Source organism: Anser anser (assembly GCF_964211835.1).
Source record: "Anser anser genome assembly, chromosome: 3".
Taxonomy (NCBI): domain Eukaryota; kingdom Metazoa; phylum Chordata; class Aves; order Anseriformes; family Anatidae; genus Anser; species Anser anser.
This window is the reverse complement of record NC_139722.1, coordinates 7,852,924-7,876,734: the sequence shown is the minus strand read 5'-3', so window position 1 is coordinate 7,876,734 and position 23,811 is coordinate 7,852,924. Positions and strand designations below refer to the sequence as shown.

The following is a 23,811-nucleotide window of genomic DNA, read 5'->3' as shown; positions in this document are numbered from 1 at the left end:
AACTTATTTAAATATAGTATTTATTCAAGAATATAGCACGTTATTTTTCCTATTTTTGATATGTCCTTGAGACAGATGAAATAGAACTTAGCACTCAAAGGTCTCTTGGGAACAAAGGTTTTCTGGTCTTTTAATTTTATATATAAGCATTAATTTTTTTTCAGTATAACAGTTATACATTTTAATTGCTGTTTAATCAATGCCAATATTATACATGAACTGATCAAAACTCATGTTCTAGTAGGAATTATCTTAATTTTATAATTGAATCTGTAATTGCTATATCTGTGATTAACAGCTTCTACTGCCAAATGCCTCACCAATTAATAATTTGCTGAGCAGCATAGTGCATACACATGAAGTTGGAAACTATTTCATTTTAAAATTGTACAGAATCCAAATACATTATCTACATGTACAGTATGGGTTTTTTAACTATAAATTCAAGCAATACTTTAGCTGAGTTTTTAAAAATCTAGAATAGAGAAGTGAAATATTCCTGTCACCAACATAACTTCTGATTATCCATGTACAATTTTTATGTGCTTTACAGTATACACAAAGATATTTTCTGTTACTAACACTTCCTAAACCCCAATATTCAGGGCTCCTAATACGGATGGATAGAAAAAAAAAGTTTTTAGCTAAGCAGTTCAGTTTAATGCAAATAATTTACCTCTGTTTTTATTTTTAACTATATTCTGAAGATTTCAAGTTCAATACAACTTTATGTACATTTTTAGTAAAAAAAACGTTGATAGTGTCTTCATAAAATTTAACATACTTGTAAGAACTAATGGAAATTAGTATTTCATAAGCTTGGTTGTAGACATTCAAACATTTAATGTACAAAAAAAGCTCATTAATAAATCTACTTTGTTAAGTTTTACCTTTTGATCAGGCAAGTTGAAAAGAAATTCCCTGTCAAAACGACCAGGTCTCCTGAGTGCAGGATCTATAGAATCCAGTCTATTTGTAGCACCAATTACAACTATTTCACCTCTATTATCCAATCCATCCATGAGGGCAAGAAGAGTAGACACTATAGAGCTAAAAGAGTTTTCAAAAACAAAACAAAACAAATGTATAGGGAACACTGTAATAGTTTCCTGTTTCAAATAGCAACATTTATAACTGAAAAAAAAAGTTAAATTGAAATAAACTGCATAATTGTTTCAAGTCTCAAATCAACGAGGAGTCTTTTGATATAATCTGTATTAGACTTAGTGTTACAACTCCAGTAAGTACTACAAATTCAAACTTCCTCCTTTACAAGTTTTGAGGAATGAGAACTCAGTAAACTATTTGCTATGTCTCTGAAAAGATCTCTTCCATTAACAGCATATGCACAGTCCCATTTAGAGTTACGGTAGCACCAAGCAAAAGAAAGGTCCATCAAAATAAAGCCACGTATTTCCCATAACCTAGGCTGCTGTCCCCAAAGTCTCCTTCCTGTTCTCCTTATTTCAGTTGAAGGAAATGTATATACAAAATGCCACCAGCCATAAAATGAAAAAATACAAGTGAGCTGTGATAAAAAGCACGGCAAAATTGAGATTTAAGGCAATCAGGAAAACAAATACATCAAACAGCAAACTTGTAAAAAAAAATGTGTAAAAAAAAATGATACGGCAGTAACTCAGGATGAATTTCCGTATCATCCAGTATCAAAAGGATAGAGGTATTCATTTCATTCACAGAACACTACAATTTAAAATTTTAGAATAGAAGTGTTTTCAACAGGTTATTCTATCGGCATGCTAACAGAATCTGTTTACAGTATAAAACCAGCAAGCAAAGGGGCTTTCCCTTTATGGAAATCTTTACTTGATAATACAGCTGAAAGGTCACTTCCACTACAAGCTGATTACCAACAAATTGCAGTCTGTCTGAAAATCTGAAAAGGTGACTTTCCAGAACATAAAAACTCAATAACCTGTCCTTTCTACTTAGGCAAACGTAAAAATCCTTCTTGGAAATCACACTTTAGAGTTTACCAAGATAATGTATTTTCCCTGGTAGCACATGAGAAATATTACCTGTGTATCTGATCTTGCCTACTAGAACGAACTGGAGCCAAGCCATCTATTTCATCAAAAAAGATTATAGAAGGTCTCATCAAGTATGCCTGGTGTGCAAAAAAATTGAATTCACTGTTAATTCATAATTACTCCATTAACACTGAAAACAGTTTATTTTGATTACAAAGCAATAACATGCTAAACTAACACACATATTGAAACACCTGTGATAAAAGGTGTACTCTGAAAACAAAACTGAATTTTCAACTACTGTACTGTTTTGGACAAAGCAAAAAGACTGCATTCTCCTTTGAATAAGCAAGATGGCACCAGTGTATCAGTTTTACTGTATTTGGGAGATTGAAGACAGCAAAGGGTACATAAACTGAGTCACCTTATACTCAGTTACAAAAAACAGAAAAAAATACAGAAAGTATTTTATCTGCCCATAATTCATTTGTTTGGACATGTCTGAAAACAACATGTTTGAGCAACTACGTTTCACTGCTTTATGTGACACTCTTCCGTTCATCACCTTTCAAGCCAAAAAAGGATAATAAAATATACATAGCAGACGCAGTCCCGCATCCTCCTAGAAGGAGCAGATCTTGAACATGCCAGCCAAATTCAAACTCACTGATTTAAGGGTTTTTTTGTTGGTTTTTTTTTGTTTTTAAATTTTTACCCAAACTACTTTGTCTATTTCATTAACGGACAAGTTCAGAAACTTTTTTCCCTCAGTTCTCAAAGCCAAAAAATGTTGTTATTTCAGCGTTCCTTTATTACTTCAACTAAACACATAACTTGGACAAATCCTGCCTGATCAACGAAAACAGGTACTTAAGTTTCATTTGCAAATAATCTGGACTGCCTAGAACACAGTGCAGCAACAAAACAAAAAAGCACACAGATATACAAAAAATATATATTTTTTCTAACCTGATCAAAAAGGAGTCGAAGCTGACGTTCAGATTCACCAACCCACTTACTGAGACAGTCTGCTCCTTTCCTCATAAAGAAAGCCACCTTTTTGTCTCCTTGACTGCATTCATTAGCTAGAGCTCTAGCTACCAAGGTTTTACCTGTTCCAGGAGGACCATAGAATAAACAGCCCCTGAAGATAAATGGATCAACACAGTCACAAACTTATTTTACGTCTCCTGAAAAACTCCAAGTCAAATTTTATAATGAAGACAGGGAGCCTGGAGAAGAAAGACTTAAGTTCTATTATTATTACATAGCATATTCAACATGACTTTTTAAGACATGTATGTTTTATGCTTTCATATCAGTAGATCTTTGCTTTGTAAAGCACATCAGTCAGAAGGATGTTAAGCTTTCAAAGGATTGTTTTACTCTAGCTAAATACCTCCTCAAATATTAAATCAAATACTTCAGTCAATTTTTATTACTTCTTTGGAGTGATGTATTTCCTTTAAATGACAAAAATATCTCAAAATTTTCAATTTACTTATGTATAACCATTTAAATCTCTCACTAGAAAGTGGCTGATTGTCATGAAAACCATAACATAACGTTACTGAGACTACTTCTATAAAAGAAGCATCAGCTTTTAGCTTGGTTTAGTCAATTATTTGATAACACAGTCATTTGATAATTTATTTATTGATAATAATATTGATACATTATATTTATTGATAATAAAGTCAAGATATTAAGGCTGCCTTAATAGAACACTTGAGAACTCTTTCTTCAACAAAATCACAAAAATGTTTGCCTTACCACAAGAGAAGTAAACTAGATTTTTGTAACTCTTCATCTTGCTTATTATATTCTGATAGACAAGTGGAGTTACAGACATGTAAGTCTATTTGAACTGTAAACACTTCAGGGAAAGAATCAATCTCCTATCTGTTTTCAAAGGAAGCATACTTCAGAGTTTAATGAAATCAAAATACAACAACAAGAGCAAATATACCTACCTTGGTGGCTGAATTTTGAATTTTTCAAATATTTCTGGATAGAGAAGAGGAAACACTACCATTTCCTTAAGTGCAAGGATGTGATGGCTCAATCCCCCTATACTATCAAAACGCACCTTGGAAAAAAAAAGCAAAGTCCATATTAGCAATGGCTTTTCCCCAAAAACCCTATATTTATAAACCAATGTATTTGGAAAAAAGAACTGCAAACAGCAATGCATTCATCAAAAAATACTAAAATAGGAGTTGTCTCAAGTATAAAAAAGTTGAGAAAGTTAATTCTCAGTTGCCCAGGTAAAGTTTACCTGGTTCACAAACTAACTGTGCCAGGGATGCCTGGACATCTACAGAAACATCGTAGAAACGACATAGAAACGTCGTCGCCCACATTGGAGAGCATTTTTAAACCCAGGCACACCGTAACATGAATATCCTTGAAATACTTCTGGATGGTGGTTCAGCTCTACTACTAATTCAGCAGCTTTTCCACAAACACACATCATAAACTAGCATACATCGTTGTTTCTAAATTTTTTTTTTTTTTTTGCTAGGCCAAGCTGAGGGTTCCTGGACTACATTCCCTTTAGTCAGATTTGTCAGAGAGAATACTGAAGATCCACACAAACATTCTGTTTGAAGTCTGCACAGTACCAACATGGCTAGCACATGGACAACCCCAGGTGGTCAGTACAACTGTTTCTACACTGCTCAGGATATCACAGCTTCCACTATTACAAGTAATCAAAAACTGACTGTAAATAAAGAAATACAGCTGAGAAATTGATATTTGAGCTCATCGATGGTATGCATGCAGCCTGATGATTTACTACAGGCCAAAAGCAAATGCTTCGTAGCCCAAAATAATAAACAGACAACAGCTTTAGAACAATTAAAATAGACCAGTGAGCACACAATGAATTAACTTCAACTCTAATGAGAAACTATGGTGAATTCTGCTTATGCATAACTGGGGGAAGGAAAAAAGTTTTAACATACCGATTTATCAACAATCATAGGGTCAACGTCAGCCAAGCTTGCCCCAACTTTCACACGTTCTCGTAGGATTCCACTAGCTAAGTCTTCCGCTCTGAAGTTTAAAGGTAGGCACCTGTTCAACCATAACAACAGAAAATATTGTTTTAATATTTTGGGGGGAATGGACAGAGACAAGAGATTGAATGGCTTCCTCCACTAAATTAAAACACACATCAGTCTAACCAGTTTTCATCCAATCTCTTAAACTTACTCATCCAATTTCAAAACTATTATTAAAAAAAGAAGTTAAATTTATCAGGCTGAGATAAAAGAATTATAGAACTAATTCTTCTGTGTATCACTAAAAATAGAGAGTACCTAAAAAGACAACCTTCCTGGATTGATAAGGTAACCAAATTAATATTTTTATTTTGGTAATTATTGTTCCAGATCTGGTAGTTCTCTAAAGATAGTGTTATGCTTGCATATAGGTATTTCATTCTGGAGAGCTAGACTGGACACATTATTTTGATTTAACACAAAAAAAAAGTTGAGCAAAAAAAGTGCACTCTCAGATCACCTTTAAATCATATGCACCTGATTCAGTTTCTCAGCATATACAAAGAAGCTTCAAGTCCTTACACAGGTATTAAACCAGGTGAAATACACAGAGTAAGGGAGAGAGAAAGGTACCAGTAACATACCAGTTACACTTGCAATTACACTTTTTATAGTTGTACATGTCTTTGGAACTCATTAGGATGGAAAAAGGAATGGTATTGCAGACAAGAGATGGAAGAAGAAGAGCATAAAAAGAAAACAGTTTTCCTACAAATATATCTATGGCAGTAAATTTATTGACATGTTATATATCTTCCACTTTTAGATAACTGGTAGAAAAATGTAAGGTCAAAAGACTGTATGTTGTGTGTGCAGAATGTTCATGATGTTACGAAACAGTAAGAAATTATGAAGGGCCAGCACTGGCGTGTACACCTGAAGTAACTGGGACCAAGTACCAACGTAAATCTAGGTACTCTCTTTTTACACCAAGAATAAAAATACATTTTTAACTGACAAATTATGTCTTGTAAGCCAGCTGAATCAAATAGATTTATTTTTTTTTAATCTTTGGATCTTTTTTTATCACTATTGTTAATTATCTCTTCAAAAGACTTCAAAATCTACATTAATATATAAGTAGCAATCCTCCCACACAATAGCTGCAGGCAATCCCAGGTAGAATCAAAAAAGTCTGCAGAATCAACAGAACACTAACTTATTTTCAGCAGATTATTTTCTGCTGAATAGTAGAAATAAAACCCTCCTAAAGACCAAAGATGTTTTGATACCTATTTCTTGCCCTGGCCATGCTTTTAGATTTTCTTCTTTCAAAACGTTCTTCATCTGACGAAGTGGTATCACTGCTGTGAATGGCATGCTTCTTTCTCCTATTTAAATAGCAAAATAAATACAAAGCTCAGTCCTTTTCACAGTTGTACAGCCTGTTTTGATTTTTTATAAAAACAAAATTGAAACGGCAAATACAATACTGTTCAGGTTTAACACACGCATGCAAATTTTTGTTTTATTAAGAAGATATCAAAATACTTGGGGGGAGGAATAGAAACATCATCTTTTACTGTCTCAAGAATGTCCAATATCAACACGGACATTACCATAACAGTAGATCCCTGTAAAATCCAGTGCATGTTACTTCAGCAAGTATGACTAAGTATTCAATCCTTACGTTGTTGAGTTCAAACAGCTACGCAGAAACTTCCAACCCTTAGCCACCTCTATCATAACAGAAATATCAAGGTCTCCTTACTCAGTTTGATGCTTTCCTCTATTCTTTTAAAATATTCCATACTTCCTAAAGCGTATGTTCTCTTTTTATGAGGTTAAGGCTGAACAGCAGCAGCTTTACAAAGTATTACATTAGTTTAACTTCTGAATCGAAGTAAAATTACTATTCAAAGCATGCATGAACCATTTCTTATTGTAGTATGACAGTATTTCAGAATACTCTTTCAAAATACTAGATAATGTACATTATTACATCCTCTGTACACAAAAATACTCTTAATTTAATCAGTGTGAAGAAGCACTTTTTTGTATGAACTAAGCAGAATCAGCTAATAGGAAAACTAATGTATTTTTAGTGAATATAGTGAGTTTTGTCGTTTGCATGAACATGATAATGCATTGATGAGCTATTTTTTTGCCAAAGGAAAATTAGGCAAATCAGTTTTGACCAAAATGATCAAAAATTAAGTACATTTAAAAACGCATCAAAGAGAACGTTATGCAACTGGAGAGAACTTTTATGGGAGTGTAAAATACCCTGAGAAATACAGATAAAATGGAAGAGGAGCAATAAACATGATAAAACTGAAGGGATAATTGCCTCCAAACTCTTTACATCTTACTAGCAATTAAAACTCCAGAGATCATCCAACACAATATACACTACAAGCAATAAAATTCTCCTCAAAATTATACGTTATTTATATCGCGAAGAAACTTGTAGAATCCTAAGATCCTGCTACAGAGAAAAGCTTTTTAAAGCTTTGAGTAAGTTTGGTTTTTACAAAAACTCAAGTATTTTGTTAAATAAAGCCTTTTGACTGTTTACAAGAAAACTCAGTACATTACAGACTTCTTTGACACAAAAGGTCCAAGTCAAAAATCATGTTTGGTTAATTTTATGTTAAATTCCTAATACTATTCAGATGGAACCTGAACTAGAACAAAAAAAAACATTACTCTGACTTAGTTTTCCTTGTAGGATAGAAAATGGACATTAGCTAAACTGCTGCTTTGGAACTGAACACTAAATAAAAGCCTTTACAGAAAAATCTGGTGTGCAGTGCAGAATTCTTGTTCCAGTACTGGCAAAACACCCGTTTCCAGTCAGTTTCCAGACTGCTCATCACAAAGCTTCTAAAAAAAGCTTCATGAAATGCTGTGAAATTCATTTCTGTATGCTGATCAGGATCTGAACCTGAGATACAATTCAAGATCCATTCATATGCATGAGTGAAAACATACAACTCAAGAATATTTTGAAAATCAAAAGCTAATAGAAACATACTTAGAGAGAGTAAACAACTACGTACCAAAAGACTGACATTTACCTGATATGGCTTCTTCTCGCAGGAGATCTGTGAATATCAAACAGTGTATTTTCCCTCTTTTTTTGGTGAGCCGGCACTGAGTAAGAGAAGTTACAGGTTTGTAACATCAGTTAAAAAAGAATGAACTAATCTAAATGCAGCTGCAAAAATGTTAGATTATTCCCGTACCAATAATTTTATCACTGTTTTCTCCATTAGCTCAAATTAGGAAAAGAAATTTCTCATCATTGCAAAATGTGGCAACTGCTGCTATGCAATTTATCTGGTTACGAATTAGGTTTATCACTCAAGAAGCAGAGAAATCAGCAGTTTTGCTATGTATTTATTTATTAGGTGGCAGAGTTCAACTTTTGCCAACTATTTCTTTGCAACCCTGAGCCCAGCGTATGACAGTATTTGCAAAGTTCAATGAGGCAGCAAGCAGGAGAGATGCTACCAAAACGCACACTTAACAATCGTTTTCAGTAGTCATATTCATATGGTGAACTAAAACAGAGGCAAGAATGGAAGTCACTAAACACTGCTTGGGAGCTCGTTCAGGGATAAGGAACAGTCATCCAACTTCCCTTCCCACACCCGTGGTGTTTCTTGGAAGTCAAAAAAGCAGAACTGTATGAGCACTGTCTAGTCACTCACCTATTGGAGGGGCCTGATATCTTTCAACAGTTTTTCTCTGTCTTAGATTATACGGTCGGTCGTTTTCTTCTCCTTCAGCTTCTTCTACTTCTATATCTCCATCTTCTTCCTGAGACTCTGTTGGGAAGGGTTGGGGGTAAAGAGAAAATTTCAGAACTCATCTTCTTGATGCCAGAACTATCCTTACCCTAAACATTTTAATGGTCATTGAGAACTATCCCCCTCCTACTAATTAGCATTAATTTGCAAATCACTAGGAATTTGAAGACCAAGACCAATCTACAGCCTATTGTCAAAACTTCTTCCAGTTTCCCACAGAAGGTTCTGGAAAAGCAACAGAAAGAAAAGTAAGTATAATCAAATTAGTTTTAGCTGTGAACTGCAAATATCTGTCATCTTTTTCCTTCAGTAATTATCCCTCAAACTAAGAAAATGCCTTTCTTCTCTCTCTTTTCCCGTAGCTGCCTGGGAAAATCAAATATTTGACATAACACAAAAATAACTCTAATTTTAAGATTCACAGTATCATTTTTACACGGAGCACATCAACACACTGTATAATAAAGTTACCACATAGATCCATCTATTAATATGATCAGTATTTCTGTCCCTAGACCTCTGAATTAAGACTGTGTTCTTACTAACTAGGAAAGACCAAATAACCTACAGTTCAAAATTTAGTTCAAAATCAAAAGACACTATGCTGTGTCCTGTATGGGTCCCTTATGTCAAGTTTGAGTCTGGTTTCCTAAGGAAACCAAGCATGCTGTTGATCAATGCCATCAGAGTTGGCCATTATCACTTCTTCCTCCAACACCTTTTGAACCCACTGGCCAGTTTCAAACAAGTTCTTAAAAGAAATTCAGAATTTCAAATAGAATAGTCTCTACAAGCTTTCTAAAATTCAGTAGATGGATAGAAAACAGAGACTTTTAATTAATATTTTCATTAAAAGTAAGATGCAGAAATGACCATTACACAGTCTTTCTGCTAACAGCCATCCACTGTATGAGAAATAGCAAGTCAATAAGAAAACACAGAGCTGTGGGCTACACGTACCACATCCTGATTTCAACACAGAGGACTGTTACAGGGAATATGAGGAAAGTTTCCAATATTTTGTATTACAGGAAACAAGAGGAAAGGAATGTAGAATACACATATTTAGAAACCAGGCTTTTTTTCTACTTCTTTCAGATAAACTTGGATTGCATTGTTTAAAGAAAACTGTTTGTAGAGATCCCTAAATCCTTTTCAATGTACTTACTCACAATACTTTTGCTAATTGGTCAATTAAATAATTCCAAATCCAGAGCCAAAACCAAATTATTTTCTGTAGTGTAATATATTGCTATTTTATGTTCAGGAGAGCTTTGTTTTATAATTATTTCAGACAAAGCCTTACAATCCTGTACAAGCCATACCTTCTTCTTCGCCTTCTGTGGACACTTCATGGTGGTTCTGAATCCCATAGCTATTTCTCCTCAGTGATTTCCTCCTTCTTTTCACTCGAGAATACATATCCATGTTTTCCTGTAATAAAAGTAACATACACTCCTGTCAGTAACTGTCCCACGTCACTTACGTTGTTAGCCCACGGTTCAGGAAGTAATACTACGTAAAATTTCTAGCCCCCAACGGTTTTTTCAACAGAGCCTTCCACAAGTAGGCTACAAAAACAATATTCTCAAATTTAATGGGTGATAAAATAAACCCCTTTATACTTAGTCTTTCTAATACATTGTCAGTAATCAGTATGAGGCTACTTTAGAGAACAAAGTAGGTAATAGTCCTTGGTCCTGTCTTCAGACTACCTGAGTTTGCTTCAAACCAAAGGAGGACCACCACAGCACATCCTGAGGGCACGGCAGTAAATTCATCAGACTTAACATTCTAGCAACACACGTATCACTTCTGTGAATTTTCTTCTGATTTTGAGTTTATCAAATTTTTTAATGTTATCCACTGATGAGGATCTGAAACCTTTTGGCAGAGCTACCAACAAAAGTATGGGAATTACAAAAACAAACATGCTCCCCCTTTCACATTACTTTTATCCAAGAACCGAGACACTGCACTTACAAATTCTGTATCTGTCCACATTCGCAGCCGCTCTACTTCCCCAGACCGCCTATTTCTCCTGATGTTAATATTATCCATTTCCTGTAGGACAGCTTCGGCAGTACTAAAATATATGCAACAGTTAGCAAAATAAATAGAGAAAAAAATAAAAATCAGTCTTAAAATAGCAGGCATGCAGAACTTTCCACATAGTACCCAATAGCTTAACATATCTATTTTTATGGTCTGTTATGGCTAGTCCAAGGTCTGCAAGCTGACTAAATATATAAATGGCTTAATATGTGAAAATTTTAAGGTAGCTTCCTGAATCTATCAGTTAAGTACAACACTAACCGCAATAAAGAAAATTGAAAGATGAACCTATAGAATACAAACTAAAAAGTATGCGTAAGAAGAAATGCTGATGCTACGGGTTCAAATTAGGTTATATTGTTTTAAAGTCTATTTTTGCTCAGTGCAGATTGCAGCATACAAATTTGTAACTGCTTAGGAAGGTGTCAGATCTGTAGAGTAAGATAGTAAAGCTTTTTATCCACGTAATTATAATACTGTGAAAGCAGTCAGTGTCTCCACCCTGTAAGCTACGTATCCTTCTATCCTGGCCTCATAGAGACACCAATAAATAAAGGATTTTAAAACTGTTAGATCAGTAACACCTAGAGCTTCAACGTTCGTTATTTGAGCTCATTACTCTACCACTTCTCATCTATTATTTAATTAGACTACATTTTCATTATCTGAAGCATTTGTAAACAGATTGCAAAACAATGTTGGTATGTGAATTAGAACCTTGTCCAAAATGCTTTATTGCTAAGGAAGAAAACAACAGGGAATTACGCAAACTAAGGCAAATATTTGGCCACCTGTTCTGACCACCTATTTACTGCTCTCTATGGTGATTGTAACAGATTTCCTCTGGAATTCTACTATAGCTGTATAGTAATTGTAAGAAGGCAGAAACTTTCACTTCCTTTCTTTCAAGCTGTTTAAAAGTAAATCTGAAGAGTGAAACCCTGCCTAGAAAGTAGTCCATGGAAGTTCAAGCCACGGATGTCAAAAAAGTCAAGATTTTGTTAAGAGTGCCCTTCTCAATTTTAAACAATTCTTCTCAAGTATCTGTGATGTGTGACATTTACTACTTCAAGTAAAATTATGCTATAACTCATTATCAAAGAAAACAGGGCCGGGGGTCGGGGACTGGAAAAGTCCACCCACTTTGCCAGGCAAGAAAAAACTAAACAATACTTAAATCACTGCTGACAGATGTTTATCTAATATGTTCTTAAAAACCTCCAATGATTATTGGACACGCTGTTATCAGTATAAGTTCGTATATAGATTTGAGTACCATGATCTTATCAAATTACGATCTTCGTGGTAGACTTTTTCCTATTGTTGATAAGAGGGGGGAGATTCAACTGCAACTAGAAAAATAAATGTAACCGAATATAAGTTTGTAAACTGATACTAAGTAGTTACTAGGTAAATTGAAAAGAATGTTTAATGAATAGAAAGTTCAGCTGAATACGTTTAGCAACACAGATCATACTTGGCAATTAAATGTTTATGTATAAATCATTTTTCAAGCACTAGCAAGCAATTTCTTACAGATGTGCCTATTAAAATCCATTTTACAGGTGGGAAAGTTGACACACATTAAGTGACCTGCCCAGGGCCACACAGAAATAATAATTAAAGAAAATATTTCTGGCTCCCATTCCTATGCTCAGACCAGACCGTGCCTCCCTCTCTGACCTACTTTGTCTGCACAGTAAATGTCAAAAAGTGACACCAATCCTGTGTGAATTACTAACAAATGGTAAAAAACAAAAACAAAAAAATAAACAACAAAAAAGAAAGCTACACACTTTTGATATTTTATGATCAAAATCATACAGGCAAGATCTAGAAAGCTTTCCAAGTGCTGTTGCTAATTACTACTTTACATCACATTTAGGTATCACTACATAAACAGGTTACTAGGAGACAAACCAGGGTGTGGATTTACAGCACGTAAGGCACTCTGCAGTAACTGCCAACACACACAGTTTTATCCAGGGGTAAACACAAAGCAGCTTACTCCTCAACACAAGTCCAGTAAGCTACTTTGCATTTAGTGCATGGGTAACGTTGGCAATTGCAACACAGGAGCCAGCCTTTAACCCAAACCACAACCTGGCTTGCCTCAATGCTGTTACGTTCTCACAGTCAAACACAGAGATGGCACTGCAAGACAGGGTTTTCTAACTTTATTAAAAGTCATCACGATGCTTTGTGAATACAACTGAAGTATCCCCACATACCTGTTTACTAGCTGATCAAACAATAAACTCTGATTCAAAGTTTCAAATCTGTTTTTCCTGGACCGACAACTTTTTCTGACTTCTATATCTCCGTTTATGCAAGCATGGTCCCCATCTCCCTTTTTTTCCCCTCGAAGGGGATGGCTTTTGAGAGCTAAGAGAAATTTGTATTACTACTTTAAAATGCAGGAAACAACATTTTCACAAACAAGAATTAATAAGCAGAATACTTAACAAGAACAATATACCAGAAGTAACTAAGGAGCACAATACGAGCACCCTTATATACACTAAAGATATATATTTAATTCCTATCAAAATTGTTTTTCAAGCTATTTCTTCAGACTCGAGCTTGTTTCCTTGTATTATAGATCTTATGTTAAGATAAAAATTTGGTATTCAAATATCCACTCAATATTTTTAAGTCAACATCAATACTAAAATGCACACTTGGCCCCCAGTTTCAATTCTGAGTCCTCCAAATGCAATATCAAAAGGTCAGATACAACACATTGATTTCACAAACAATGTACCAGCTACTCTGTACAGTGCCAAACAAAAAGGGATCCCACTCCTGATTGTTCCTTAGGCACCACAATAAATAAAAAATACCAAAAATGCTTAATGAGTTAACATTTACATAGAGTCAACACAATTAAATGAAACAATTTATGAAAAGGGGACATGAAAGACAGTATGGTTTTAGCTGAGTTATGAAATGAGATGGTGAGTTTGAACAGTAGAAGCAAAGAGGAAAGCTGTTCCAAGGTAGGAGGAGCTGCAGACAAGGCAGGTCTCTCTAGAGCAATAACGGAGTAAGTAACGTTAAGAACCACAGAAGGCCAAATCTTAAACGAGCAAAGAGAGTAAGTAAATTAAAGAGACCAGCTGGGAGAGGAAGGCCAAAATTAGTCCCTAACAGTAAATTTGGTAATTAAGGAAAACATCAAGATCATGGCCAAGAGGTCTGAATTGAGAAGAGAAATGGAATTTCATCTGAGAATGTTCCCCATGTCCATAGAGAGCATCCAAGATGTTGACGGAAGGAAACTGAGCCAAAACAGTAAACTTTTGGGTCAAAATGAGTAATCAGTAAAGTTATTAAAAATATATGCAACCAAAAACCATTGACATAAAATTGTTAAATGTAAAAATAGATGCTAAAGGGTTGGCTGTAATACACTTACATAAGCTACGTCCATTTGGTAGTGTAGCACCAGGCTGAGAAGTTAACCTAGGAAACAATTAGATTAGAAAAACAAATAATGTTTTCATTTCTTAGCCAAGCAAAAGTTACACAATGAAAATAAAACTTTAAAAGTTAAATCCAACTTAAAACGTTGCACAATAAACCATGACTTCAAAACCTTCGTCAAACTAAGAGCAGACTCTTAGTCTCTGAAGTCTGCCTCATGCCCAGCACTGGAACGAGGGCAAAACTGCCAAATACCAATTATACGAATCCCCCCAATTATCCAAACATCTCTTTTACTAGTCCCTTTTTTATATTAGCCCCCCTCTATCAATCTCTGATAGTCCTTATTTTTAAATTAACTTAATTCTACTATTTCACAGATTGAGAAAAAATGTATTGCAGAGTTTTCTGAAATTTTACTGCATAAACAATTGTTCACTTTTTCTCTTTAAAAATGAAAAAATCTTATTTATGAGGCAGCCTGAAAAGAATATTTAGCATAGAATACAAATGAACAAGAACTCTACAGCTATCGACAGACTGTTAACAGTAACTTGTCAATACTGTTACACAAATAGGGAAAGTAAGTCACACAAAAGGCAAAAATATATATTTTAATCTCTCTTCCATCCTCAGAAACACCAAGTACTTTACAGACAAGCAAACTATAGCATTTACTGCCTACCACTACTGGATAGGAAGGAACACCCTGTTTTCAAACCGAAAAGCTTGAATGAATTTGATGGGGAAGAGGAAAAAGAGGGGAAATCTTAGTAATACTAAATTAATTTAAATGTGACCAAGAGTTCAACACACTACAAAAATATCAACTTAATGGAAGAATAGAAGATGTGGGCTTCTGCTATTATTTTCCTAAGAAATGTGTAACACTTATGAAACAAAGGTAACCTAAGGATTTTTGCAAGGGTTGGGTAGCAACACAGAAAGCCACGTTCATGTATCATGTGCACATCCAACTTTCCAGTAATGTTTTTCTGGTCAGATATTTTAAGTTTTTTAGAAACCACAAATGAAGAAGTGAAATTTGATTATAATGAAGGTTTAGCAACAGAACCTTTGGGAAAAGTCTTAAAGACTCGAGATTGTTATTAGGCACAGTACTTTGGATTTTGGCAGAAAATAACCAAAAAAAACCCATATGCATGGATGTCATAGCACATTCTATGTAACAACGTGAGCTTGGGTATCCTGACGAAATTTCATTTGACACAGTGATCTAAATTCTCCCAGCCACATTAAGTATTTTTTCATCTCTTAGCATTTCTAATATCTACAGTACAAACCTATACTTATAAACAAAAAAAAACCATGAGTTTCAGTATATTTTTACGTGACCATGCCACATAACATATTATATTCAATTTATTCTGTTTTAAAAGGGAAAAGCAAACAGAAAAAAATAATCCGTTTTAAGATTTATACAGTTTCTAAATACGCCATCCTAGCAGATGACAGTCCTGTAGTGAATTGCAGTCACTCTTTTATGCCAAGTGTTGTAAGAACTCCAATTTGTTCATAAATAAGAAATATTATCTACAAAAGAACCACTATTAACTGAATGTTCATAGCCCAGGAACATATACTCTATACTGCCTCAATTACCTGTAATCATGTGAACACAGGAATGCTTTTGAAAATCTTATTAATCAATAGTTAGAAAATGAAATAAATTACTCCTCTTTTGAGTTATAAAAATGTGGCATGGCTTAGACTTTAATTAATTAAACATAGTAGTTTACTTCATTCTTTATAGCCAAACAGGGAAGAGAGGCTGAAAATGACAATGGAAAGAAACTTGACCATTATCTATTCCTTAAAGACAGCAAAAATACTGATTTCTTTATTAAAATGTCATGTCTTCTTATAGACAAAGTACATTAAAATACCAATTAAGTCACTAAATTTGGATGTATCAAGAATCTAGAATTCAGACTGCATATGAAATAAAAATTAAGTTTCCATTTTAGCACACATTTGCATAGAAAGAAAGCATACAGATGAGAGGACTGATATAACCCCCATTCCTGGAGTCTTAAAATAACAAGGAAACTATATGAAATAGCATGCTTCAAAAATACACTCGAGTGTAAGCTGCAGCTCGCTGCAGAAACAGAGGAAGCGAGTCAAAAATATGGGAAAATTTGACAGAACTTCATTTTTCTCTTAGTACCAAGTTACCTGGACTGTCCAGTTGAGATGCTCCATTCCTCTCGCTGCCCAGTGCTGCGTGATTTTGATTTGTCTTTGCACACAGGATCAGCATGTTTTGAGGTACGTTTGGCGGGAGGAGATATGTGGCTATCGCTCAAACTACCATCACTACCTTCATCTTTCTGAAAAGAAAAAAAAACATCAGACCATACTTAGTTGGCTCATTTCTATATACCCTTGTAGAAAAATGAGGAAAATTAAGCTTGGTAGAAGATAACTTTAATTAAAGGAAACACAGACAGGTGTAACTGATGATAAATAAAGCCATGCACTCAGAGTTAAACTCTCTCCCCTGTCAAACTCTCAGCGTTTGGCTTGCCCAAAATATTAAAAATATTTATTCTGAAAAATCTGTCAGAAGCTATAAAGATATTTTATTTGAAACATTAAGCGTTTGTATATTTGATCATTTTTTCCTGAACAAGCATTCTGGTTCTCTCACCCATTGCACTTTGTGTTTCCTACATGACACTGCCACCCCTGCCCTACTTGTAAATGAATTAATAGTGAAATAAAGAGAAACAAGGACTGAGTAAAATTAAGATACTTAGAAACACAGCATGAATTTATCCCACTGACATTATCTTTGTACTTAAAATGCTTAAACAGTCACATTACACTCTTCCTTCTTGCAAGAGTTTTGCAGTATCTTTCTTCTACTGCTATATGTGCAACTGAGGAGCAACTGAAAGCAGATGTATTTCTACAGCACTTTTAGTCTCCTGTGCTTGTTAGCAGCATTACACACACTAAAGCTTCAGTCCTAACACCTAGAAAAAGCACCACAACACTACCGGAGTTCTTCCTCTGTGGCTTACTAGTGGTAAGAGACAGAAACTCAAAGACAGGAGGAGTTATGCAAGAGCTCTGTCCGTAAGTAGTGCATGGACAGACAACTTAGGAGGATCTGCGACTGTCATGGTGAAATAGGAAGGAAAAAGCAATACTCTGCAAACCAAAAATTTAAACCAAGATTGTTCTTGTGAGTTAAAATATATATAAATAAAATGTATGTATCTTCTCCTGCAACAACCGATTTCCAAATATCAAGGTCCAGGAACTGTCAGCGAGGACAAACCAAGAAAAAAAAATCGTTTTACTTGTATGCAAATAGATGGTTGTGGAAGTCCAGTTTATTCATCTGGCTCATCAGCAACCACCATCTGCTTTGTACTGCAGATAATTCAAATACTGGATATCTCAAGCACTCAAGGGGGAGAAAAAAAAATTAACTTAGGATGAAGAAAGGCTGTCACAGCACCACATTTAGGAAGTGGCAAAGCCTACAGAAAACCAGCCGCATGGGTGCAGTTTGGGGAGACAGCAGACCCAAAGAAGCTCAGCACTGCTGAACCCCAGGCTCAGCAGCACCACTACAACCCCCTCTGTCTTATCCTGCTACTTATCCGACCCACCCAGAAACCAAACCAGGGCACTACAGCTTCAGATGCTCGCTTTTCTTCAGCTGGGTTAGTTTCTTACCTGCTTAGTCAGCTGAATCATTTCACCAAAAGATGAGAAAAATGTAAAAGATAATGCAAGAAAAAAAAAAAAACACGAGTAAATGGCAGAGGGGAGAACAGGAGTAGAAAGCTGCAAGTAAAACATGCTGTGTACATCACGCCTTAACATTTTATCCCCAAGGACATTTTAAACTAATATTAACTTAAATACTTACAATAATACTAACAAATTATTAAATACTGTATTAGTTATAATTTGTTATTTATGGAATATATTTTTATTTATAGCATAAATATTGGTAAATACTTGTAATAGCACTGAAAATACCGAATACAAAGATCTCGTATTAGCTTCCAGCCAGCCTACGCTCGCATGCCATTTTAAAAGCAGTTTTAATTATAGTTGTTTACCTGTTGAGGTAAGCCCAGGGAAAGCAAGATGTTTATCTTACTATTCAGTCTTAGGAATTCGACAACAAAACAAAATACAACAAAACAGAACAGAAACACTGTTTTCTTCCTCATTGATGTACTTCCTGAAGAAGTGGAATAATTTCCCTCTAGTATTTGTAGTATCTCGACTACAGGATCAGAAGCAAAACTTTAAATTACACAAAGCAGGATTTGGGATCAGAACCTAAGATTTAGGCACAGTGACAGCACAGGTACCAACCACCCCTTCTATGTACAGAGCATCTCCACCGTACAACCCAGTGCACAGCCACACAGTTCGCAGGACGGTCAGCACCCACAAAAGACTTACTTTTCACTATTATAATACCGTATTTATTCCCTTCTGAACACCGTAAGCATTTGTACGTGTATTTTATCCCTTGACCAGCCACAAGCTTATTTGTGGACTTACATAAATACACCACTGCGTGTTAGCATGCCCCACTGAAGTCGGTTTTAGGAGGTACTTTCTGAAATTACCCGAGCGGCTCTGCAGGGATGGGAGCAGAGTTTCAAGGCAAGCCACAGAACCAGTTTCAAACCGGCTTGGCCAGGTCGAGAAAATGAAGCTCAGAAAGGGGAACAAACAAGTAGTGAAGCTTTATGAGGGGTAACATTAAAGCTATTTTGCGAGCAGGGAAATTAATAATGCATGTTTTCCTACGCTCCATCTCTACCCCTTGCCGTGCAGAAATCCTGACTCCTCCCAGGTCTCCAATGACCGCCTTTCTCTGCATGTCCTCCAGCTCCCCGCCTCTCATTCGAAGTCACAAAAATTGGCTGATGTCCCTCGTTTGTCCTCTGTTCCTCCTGGCTATGCAGTGGTCAAAGGCAATGCAGCGAGCAGTCACATCCCAGCTAGGTTCAAGTACAAAGTGAGGCCGAATTTGAAGACAGTGGAGCCCAAACCCTACCTTCAGTTAGCACACCTGCTGTAGATCCCCTAACATACAAAGTATCTTGCTGAGAGGTAATAACAAAGCTCCAACAGAAAGAAATCACTGAAAAATTACACATACTAATAAGTATCCAAATTCCATGTTCCAGTTAACACTCTTAAAAAAAATTAAGCTCTGGAGAATCAACTCACACCCAGCCTGCCATCCAGACTTGTCAGCTACCTGCAGTAAAACACGGAGATGGAGTTTTCGTTACTCTCAAGAGATTAGCTGAACCGGGAGATGCGAGAATAAGAAAAGAAATTAATTCCAATTTGAGAAACCTTTACAGAGAGCAGCCTACCCACCACTTCCTCCCATTTATAGCAAAGGAGGTCTAATGATTCCTCTGCACTCTGCTTGCTCCCTCAAGTAACTGGGTCGCAAACCATTTATACCTTTAATGATTAAAAACAGTACTTCAGTTTCAACCCAGAAGCTTATTACTTAACAGTAAACGGTGTGAAAATGTTCTAGGACTAGAAAGAAAAATGCATGGTGAAAGCATCAAACCTAAAAATTCAGAAATGAAGAATGTAACTGCAGAAGTCAGAACTAACGCACTGAACTCAGAGCTCCTAACGAAACACCAGCACTGAAGGAAACTCACTCATAGGTGAGAGCAGTGTCTCACTAATAGCCAGCGGGTTAAGGCGACAACATCCTTGGTCTAGGCTGGAGAAACAGCGTTCGTTACCATCTTCATACTCAAGAGTGTAACTGAGTTTGACAGCCAAAGGAGTACTTCGAGTGAGCTGCGGAGCTAAGGATCTACAGCAGGAGTCTTGCAGCAGCAGTGGGCACACGCCGGTAACGTAACTTCACTGCCAGCAGCTGAATGGTGGTAACGATCAATCTAGTAACCAAATCCAAAACAAGTAAATAAAGCAATAAAATACTTACAGCTGCATACTTATCTCCGCTTTCTTTACTTTGCATGAAAAGGAGAATGATGGGAAGATGTTTATCATCTTATAATACACACATCCCCGGAGGTGCTACAAGAACACTGGCATACCATGTTATTGCAGTCCTCTCTCCCAAATCACCCCTATATAAATCTCAAAATAAAAAACTAATACTAAAACAACTTCAGTTATAACATTTAGAGACAAGTTTTGAAAGAACACAAACTAGAAATCAATAAATAAAACTAAATTCTCCTTCTCAATTTGTCGTCCAAGAAAAGAAGTGACTGAACTGATAGAGTCTTTGAGCAGGACTGAAGGACACACACACCACAGAGCTGCTCACCAGCAACCAATTGCCATCAGGTTTATCACACAGACCAACGAGCTAAAGCATTACAGCTGATTCATTTTCAAGTTAAAACACAATGGTTATTTCTAGCATATTGAAGAGATCACGTAAGGTATTGCACGTTTGGGTTGGGTGGTATTTTTGGAGGGGATATATATATATATATATATTTATTTATTTATTTATTTTTTAGTAAGTTGAATGTCCTGGCCCCAGGAGAATACCTAAAGGACTCCTCACTAGGGGTCTGAAGAACTCCAAAGGTCCTGGTCTGAACATCCAAAGGTAACTACAATCCTGCAGTCTCGGTAACACACGAGGAGCGTGAACTACCTCTCGCTGCCATCTCAAAGTGCACGAGCACGAGTTCAGCTCACCTTCGAGCAGGGATGACACGACATCCAAACCACAACCACACCTTGCCATTTCAGAAAAAGCCTCCGTCTGGTCTGCTCTACCACAAGTCCAACTGCATTAAAACGCAGGTACGCAGACAGGCTGATATATTTGAGTTTTCCATGATGGTTAAACTTGCTCTCCTTGCCATACATTTTGTGGGTCACACCCTTCCTCTGACTAACTCTACCACACCCAGAAAGCTACCGTGATCGCTCACACAACTTCACAAATCAGACCTGAGTTTTGAACTGAGTATTTTAATCCTTTCAGCTCCTATAAGCACGCTCTTCTCTTATCTATGATCCCTTCCCATGTCTAAGACATGAAATTAAGACCAACTGGCATTCAATCCTCAATGATCAATCCTATTCCCCTGCAGTTTGTAAAAAGCAGCCTATTTTAATTAGTTGTTCTTTTTGCCTCGCTGAACAAACAAGCAACACCCCGAAATTTACTTTTGTCGTAATTAAAAACAGCAAAATAAGCATAATGAAGAAATGTGTTTCAGCTACAGGTCTTCACAAACGCCTACTAACTTTAGTTCTCCTTTAGCTTTGGATATATAGAAGTATTTTTCCTCCTCATTTCACTCCTTGAAAAGACAACAGCAACTTCAGACATCTCGCGATCTACTTATTTTTACGTACTTTGGAGAAACTGAATCCAGGTCTTCCAGTTATTTCTGACCTCATTTGAAATGCAGCTCGTGAAAAACAACACAGCTTCTCAGAAGCCTCAGAATATTAATAACCTGTATTAATATTTAAAAAATAAAACATGCAAAAAAAGTGTCTGCTGAAGATCTGGTTTTCCCCTACGAGTTCATTCAAAGACCATGTGGAAACGGACTGTTCATTAAAAGAAAGTACGTACTCAGGTTATTTAACGACTATTTTTACTCCTTTGGTTAAAAAAAAAAAAAGTTGTTTTCCAAAATAAAACTTGTACTCGTGGAAAAAAACATGTGAAGGTGTCCCCAGGTACCAACCAGTTAAGTTGATCACTCATCTTTGCCTTCAGACAACTATTCAGTTAACAAATGCTTTTCCTTTTGCTGTATTTAATCTATAACATCATGTCAAACATACCAATAAAATAGCCCAAATCCACTCTCTACCTGTCCGTCTTGTGATTCTGGATAAGCCACTTGCTCCCTTGTCTATCAGTTTCTGCAAAAAGGTGATAAATGTAGATTAAAATACTAACTTCTACAGCTCTAATGCATTAAAGACCTCCTTTCAGATCTATTGCTGAAAGCTGGGCAAGAACTAGGCATCCTTCCTAATGCATTTTTGGGCTAGGCATACTAAGATAGCAGGAAAATCAAAAGACTTCACAACCCCTTTGAGTTGTTTTTAGTTTTGCTCATTTGCTTTCAAGCACTAATAACTAGATAAAACAAATTTCCTACCATGACCATGATAAAGTCGACTGACGATCACGTACCAAACCCCTTCAAAACCTGTGTTGAATGCCTTCTTTTACGTTAAGTGCATGTTTTCTAGTAACTGAAAGGTTTTAATCAGTGTTCAAACCGGGAGCACGCCTCGCCTTACACGTATGGCACACTGCACTACCCACTCTCCAGCACTGACGCATCCTCACAAGCTCCCCCCCTCCGTCCCGTCCTGACCCCACATTTTCGTGGCACAAGCCCCCCTTCTTTTGGGGGGCTGACTGCCTGCTTGGTGGGAAGGGGTGAGACCTGATGTACTTGTCTGAGGAAGAAGGCAACATGACCCAACCTCAGGTCGCAGCACGACACAGTGGCCTGTAGCATCCGTATTCGTGCCAGCAGGGCATGCACTGCTACATGCTACACATCCACCATCGTGTCCTAAAAATCCTGATGCCTGCGCCTTCAAATGACATGAAGCTGAGAAAAAGAATGTATTTGGATTAAAGCACGTTAACAGCCTTACTAAGAACTTCGAGTTTTATTAAGGACCTTGTGTTACCTTCCCGACAGCTTGAAAAGTGACCAAGTTGGCTTAAGAGAACCCATCTGCTGGCCACAATTCTCAAATTTCTACTTGCACGCTGTCATTTATCAGACCTTAACACAGGTGTTAAGGGCAAATAACAAGATTCATGCCTAAGAAGTGTTTGATGATCATGGAATAAAAAACTATTAATACTGTGTCACCTGTGATAATGATAGAAAAGAATGCCTCAGTTGCAAGATGATCAATATTCTTTTATCATCCCATTTCTGTATTTTTTTCAGTAAACAATGCTTGCATCAGCAGTAGCCGTAAGAATATAAAATATACCCTCATCTGGACGTTTTCAGAATAGATTCTTTCCGACTCATTCATCTGAAACACCATTTTTTGCATGAGAAGATCTGCTTTCATTCTTTCAATAGATTTCCATTTTATTTCCTAGAGCTCTTCACTTCCAAAAATTCAAAACATTTATTAAATGTGAAAGCTTTTGAGAAAAGTTATGAGTTGACCAGGCAAAAACAGAAAGCTCTGCCTACACCACTTGCTTATTGGGCGTTTTCATGCTTTTGACCATTCACCCTGCCTGTACCAGAGACACCTGTTCACAAGCAGGCTGAGTGCCCGAAGGACAAGCTGTTGAAAGCCAGCTTTTGATCTGACATCCAAAAACTCTTGCAATCCATGGGCTGCTTGTAGGCTCATGAAAGAGAGGGAGAGTCTGCTACACACAGCCTCTGCCAAACTGTGCCAGAGCCCACAGGGAGCTGAGGTCTGTCCCACTCATCACCGCCCCTCTCCAAGCCCTCCACTACAAGCGAGTTC

General features: G+C 36.4%; 1 protein-coding gene across 5 annotated transcripts in view; it reads right to left on the bottom strand.

The window, feature by feature from the left end:
* The window catches only part of ATAD2B (ATPase family AAA domain containing 2B), an 80,696-nt gene that overhangs the window by 47,250 nt on the left and 9,635 nt on the right, over positions 1–23,811 (bottom strand). For 4 of the 5 annotated variants that reach the window (XM_083830787.1, XM_083830785.1, XM_083830783.1 and 1 more), the window contains exons 2-14: positions 16,495–16,649; positions 14,288–14,334; positions 13,101–13,254; positions 10,798–10,900; positions 10,140–10,248; positions 8,716–8,832; positions 8,080–8,155; positions 6,292–6,390; positions 4,961–5,072; positions 3,965–4,080; positions 2,961–3,135; positions 2,040–2,128; positions 891–1,050 (exon numbers count right to left, since the gene is read on the bottom strand). In XM_083830787.1, coding sequence (XP_083686913.1) covers positions 891–1,050; positions 2,040–2,128; positions 2,961–3,135; positions 3,965–4,080; positions 4,961–5,072; positions 6,292–6,390; positions 8,080–8,155; positions 8,716–8,832; positions 10,140–10,248; positions 10,798–10,900; positions 13,101–13,254; positions 14,288–14,334; positions 16,495–16,649 — 1,512 coding nt within the window. Of the gene's footprint in view, positions 1–890; positions 1,051–2,039; positions 2,129–2,960; positions 3,136–3,964; positions 4,081–4,960; positions 5,073–6,291; positions 6,391–8,079; positions 8,156–8,715; positions 8,833–10,139; positions 10,249–10,797; positions 10,901–13,100; positions 13,255–14,287; positions 14,335–16,494; positions 16,650–20,284; positions 20,651–23,811 lie in introns of those variants that run through there. The other variant, XM_083830786.1, reaches the window with a different exon arrangement.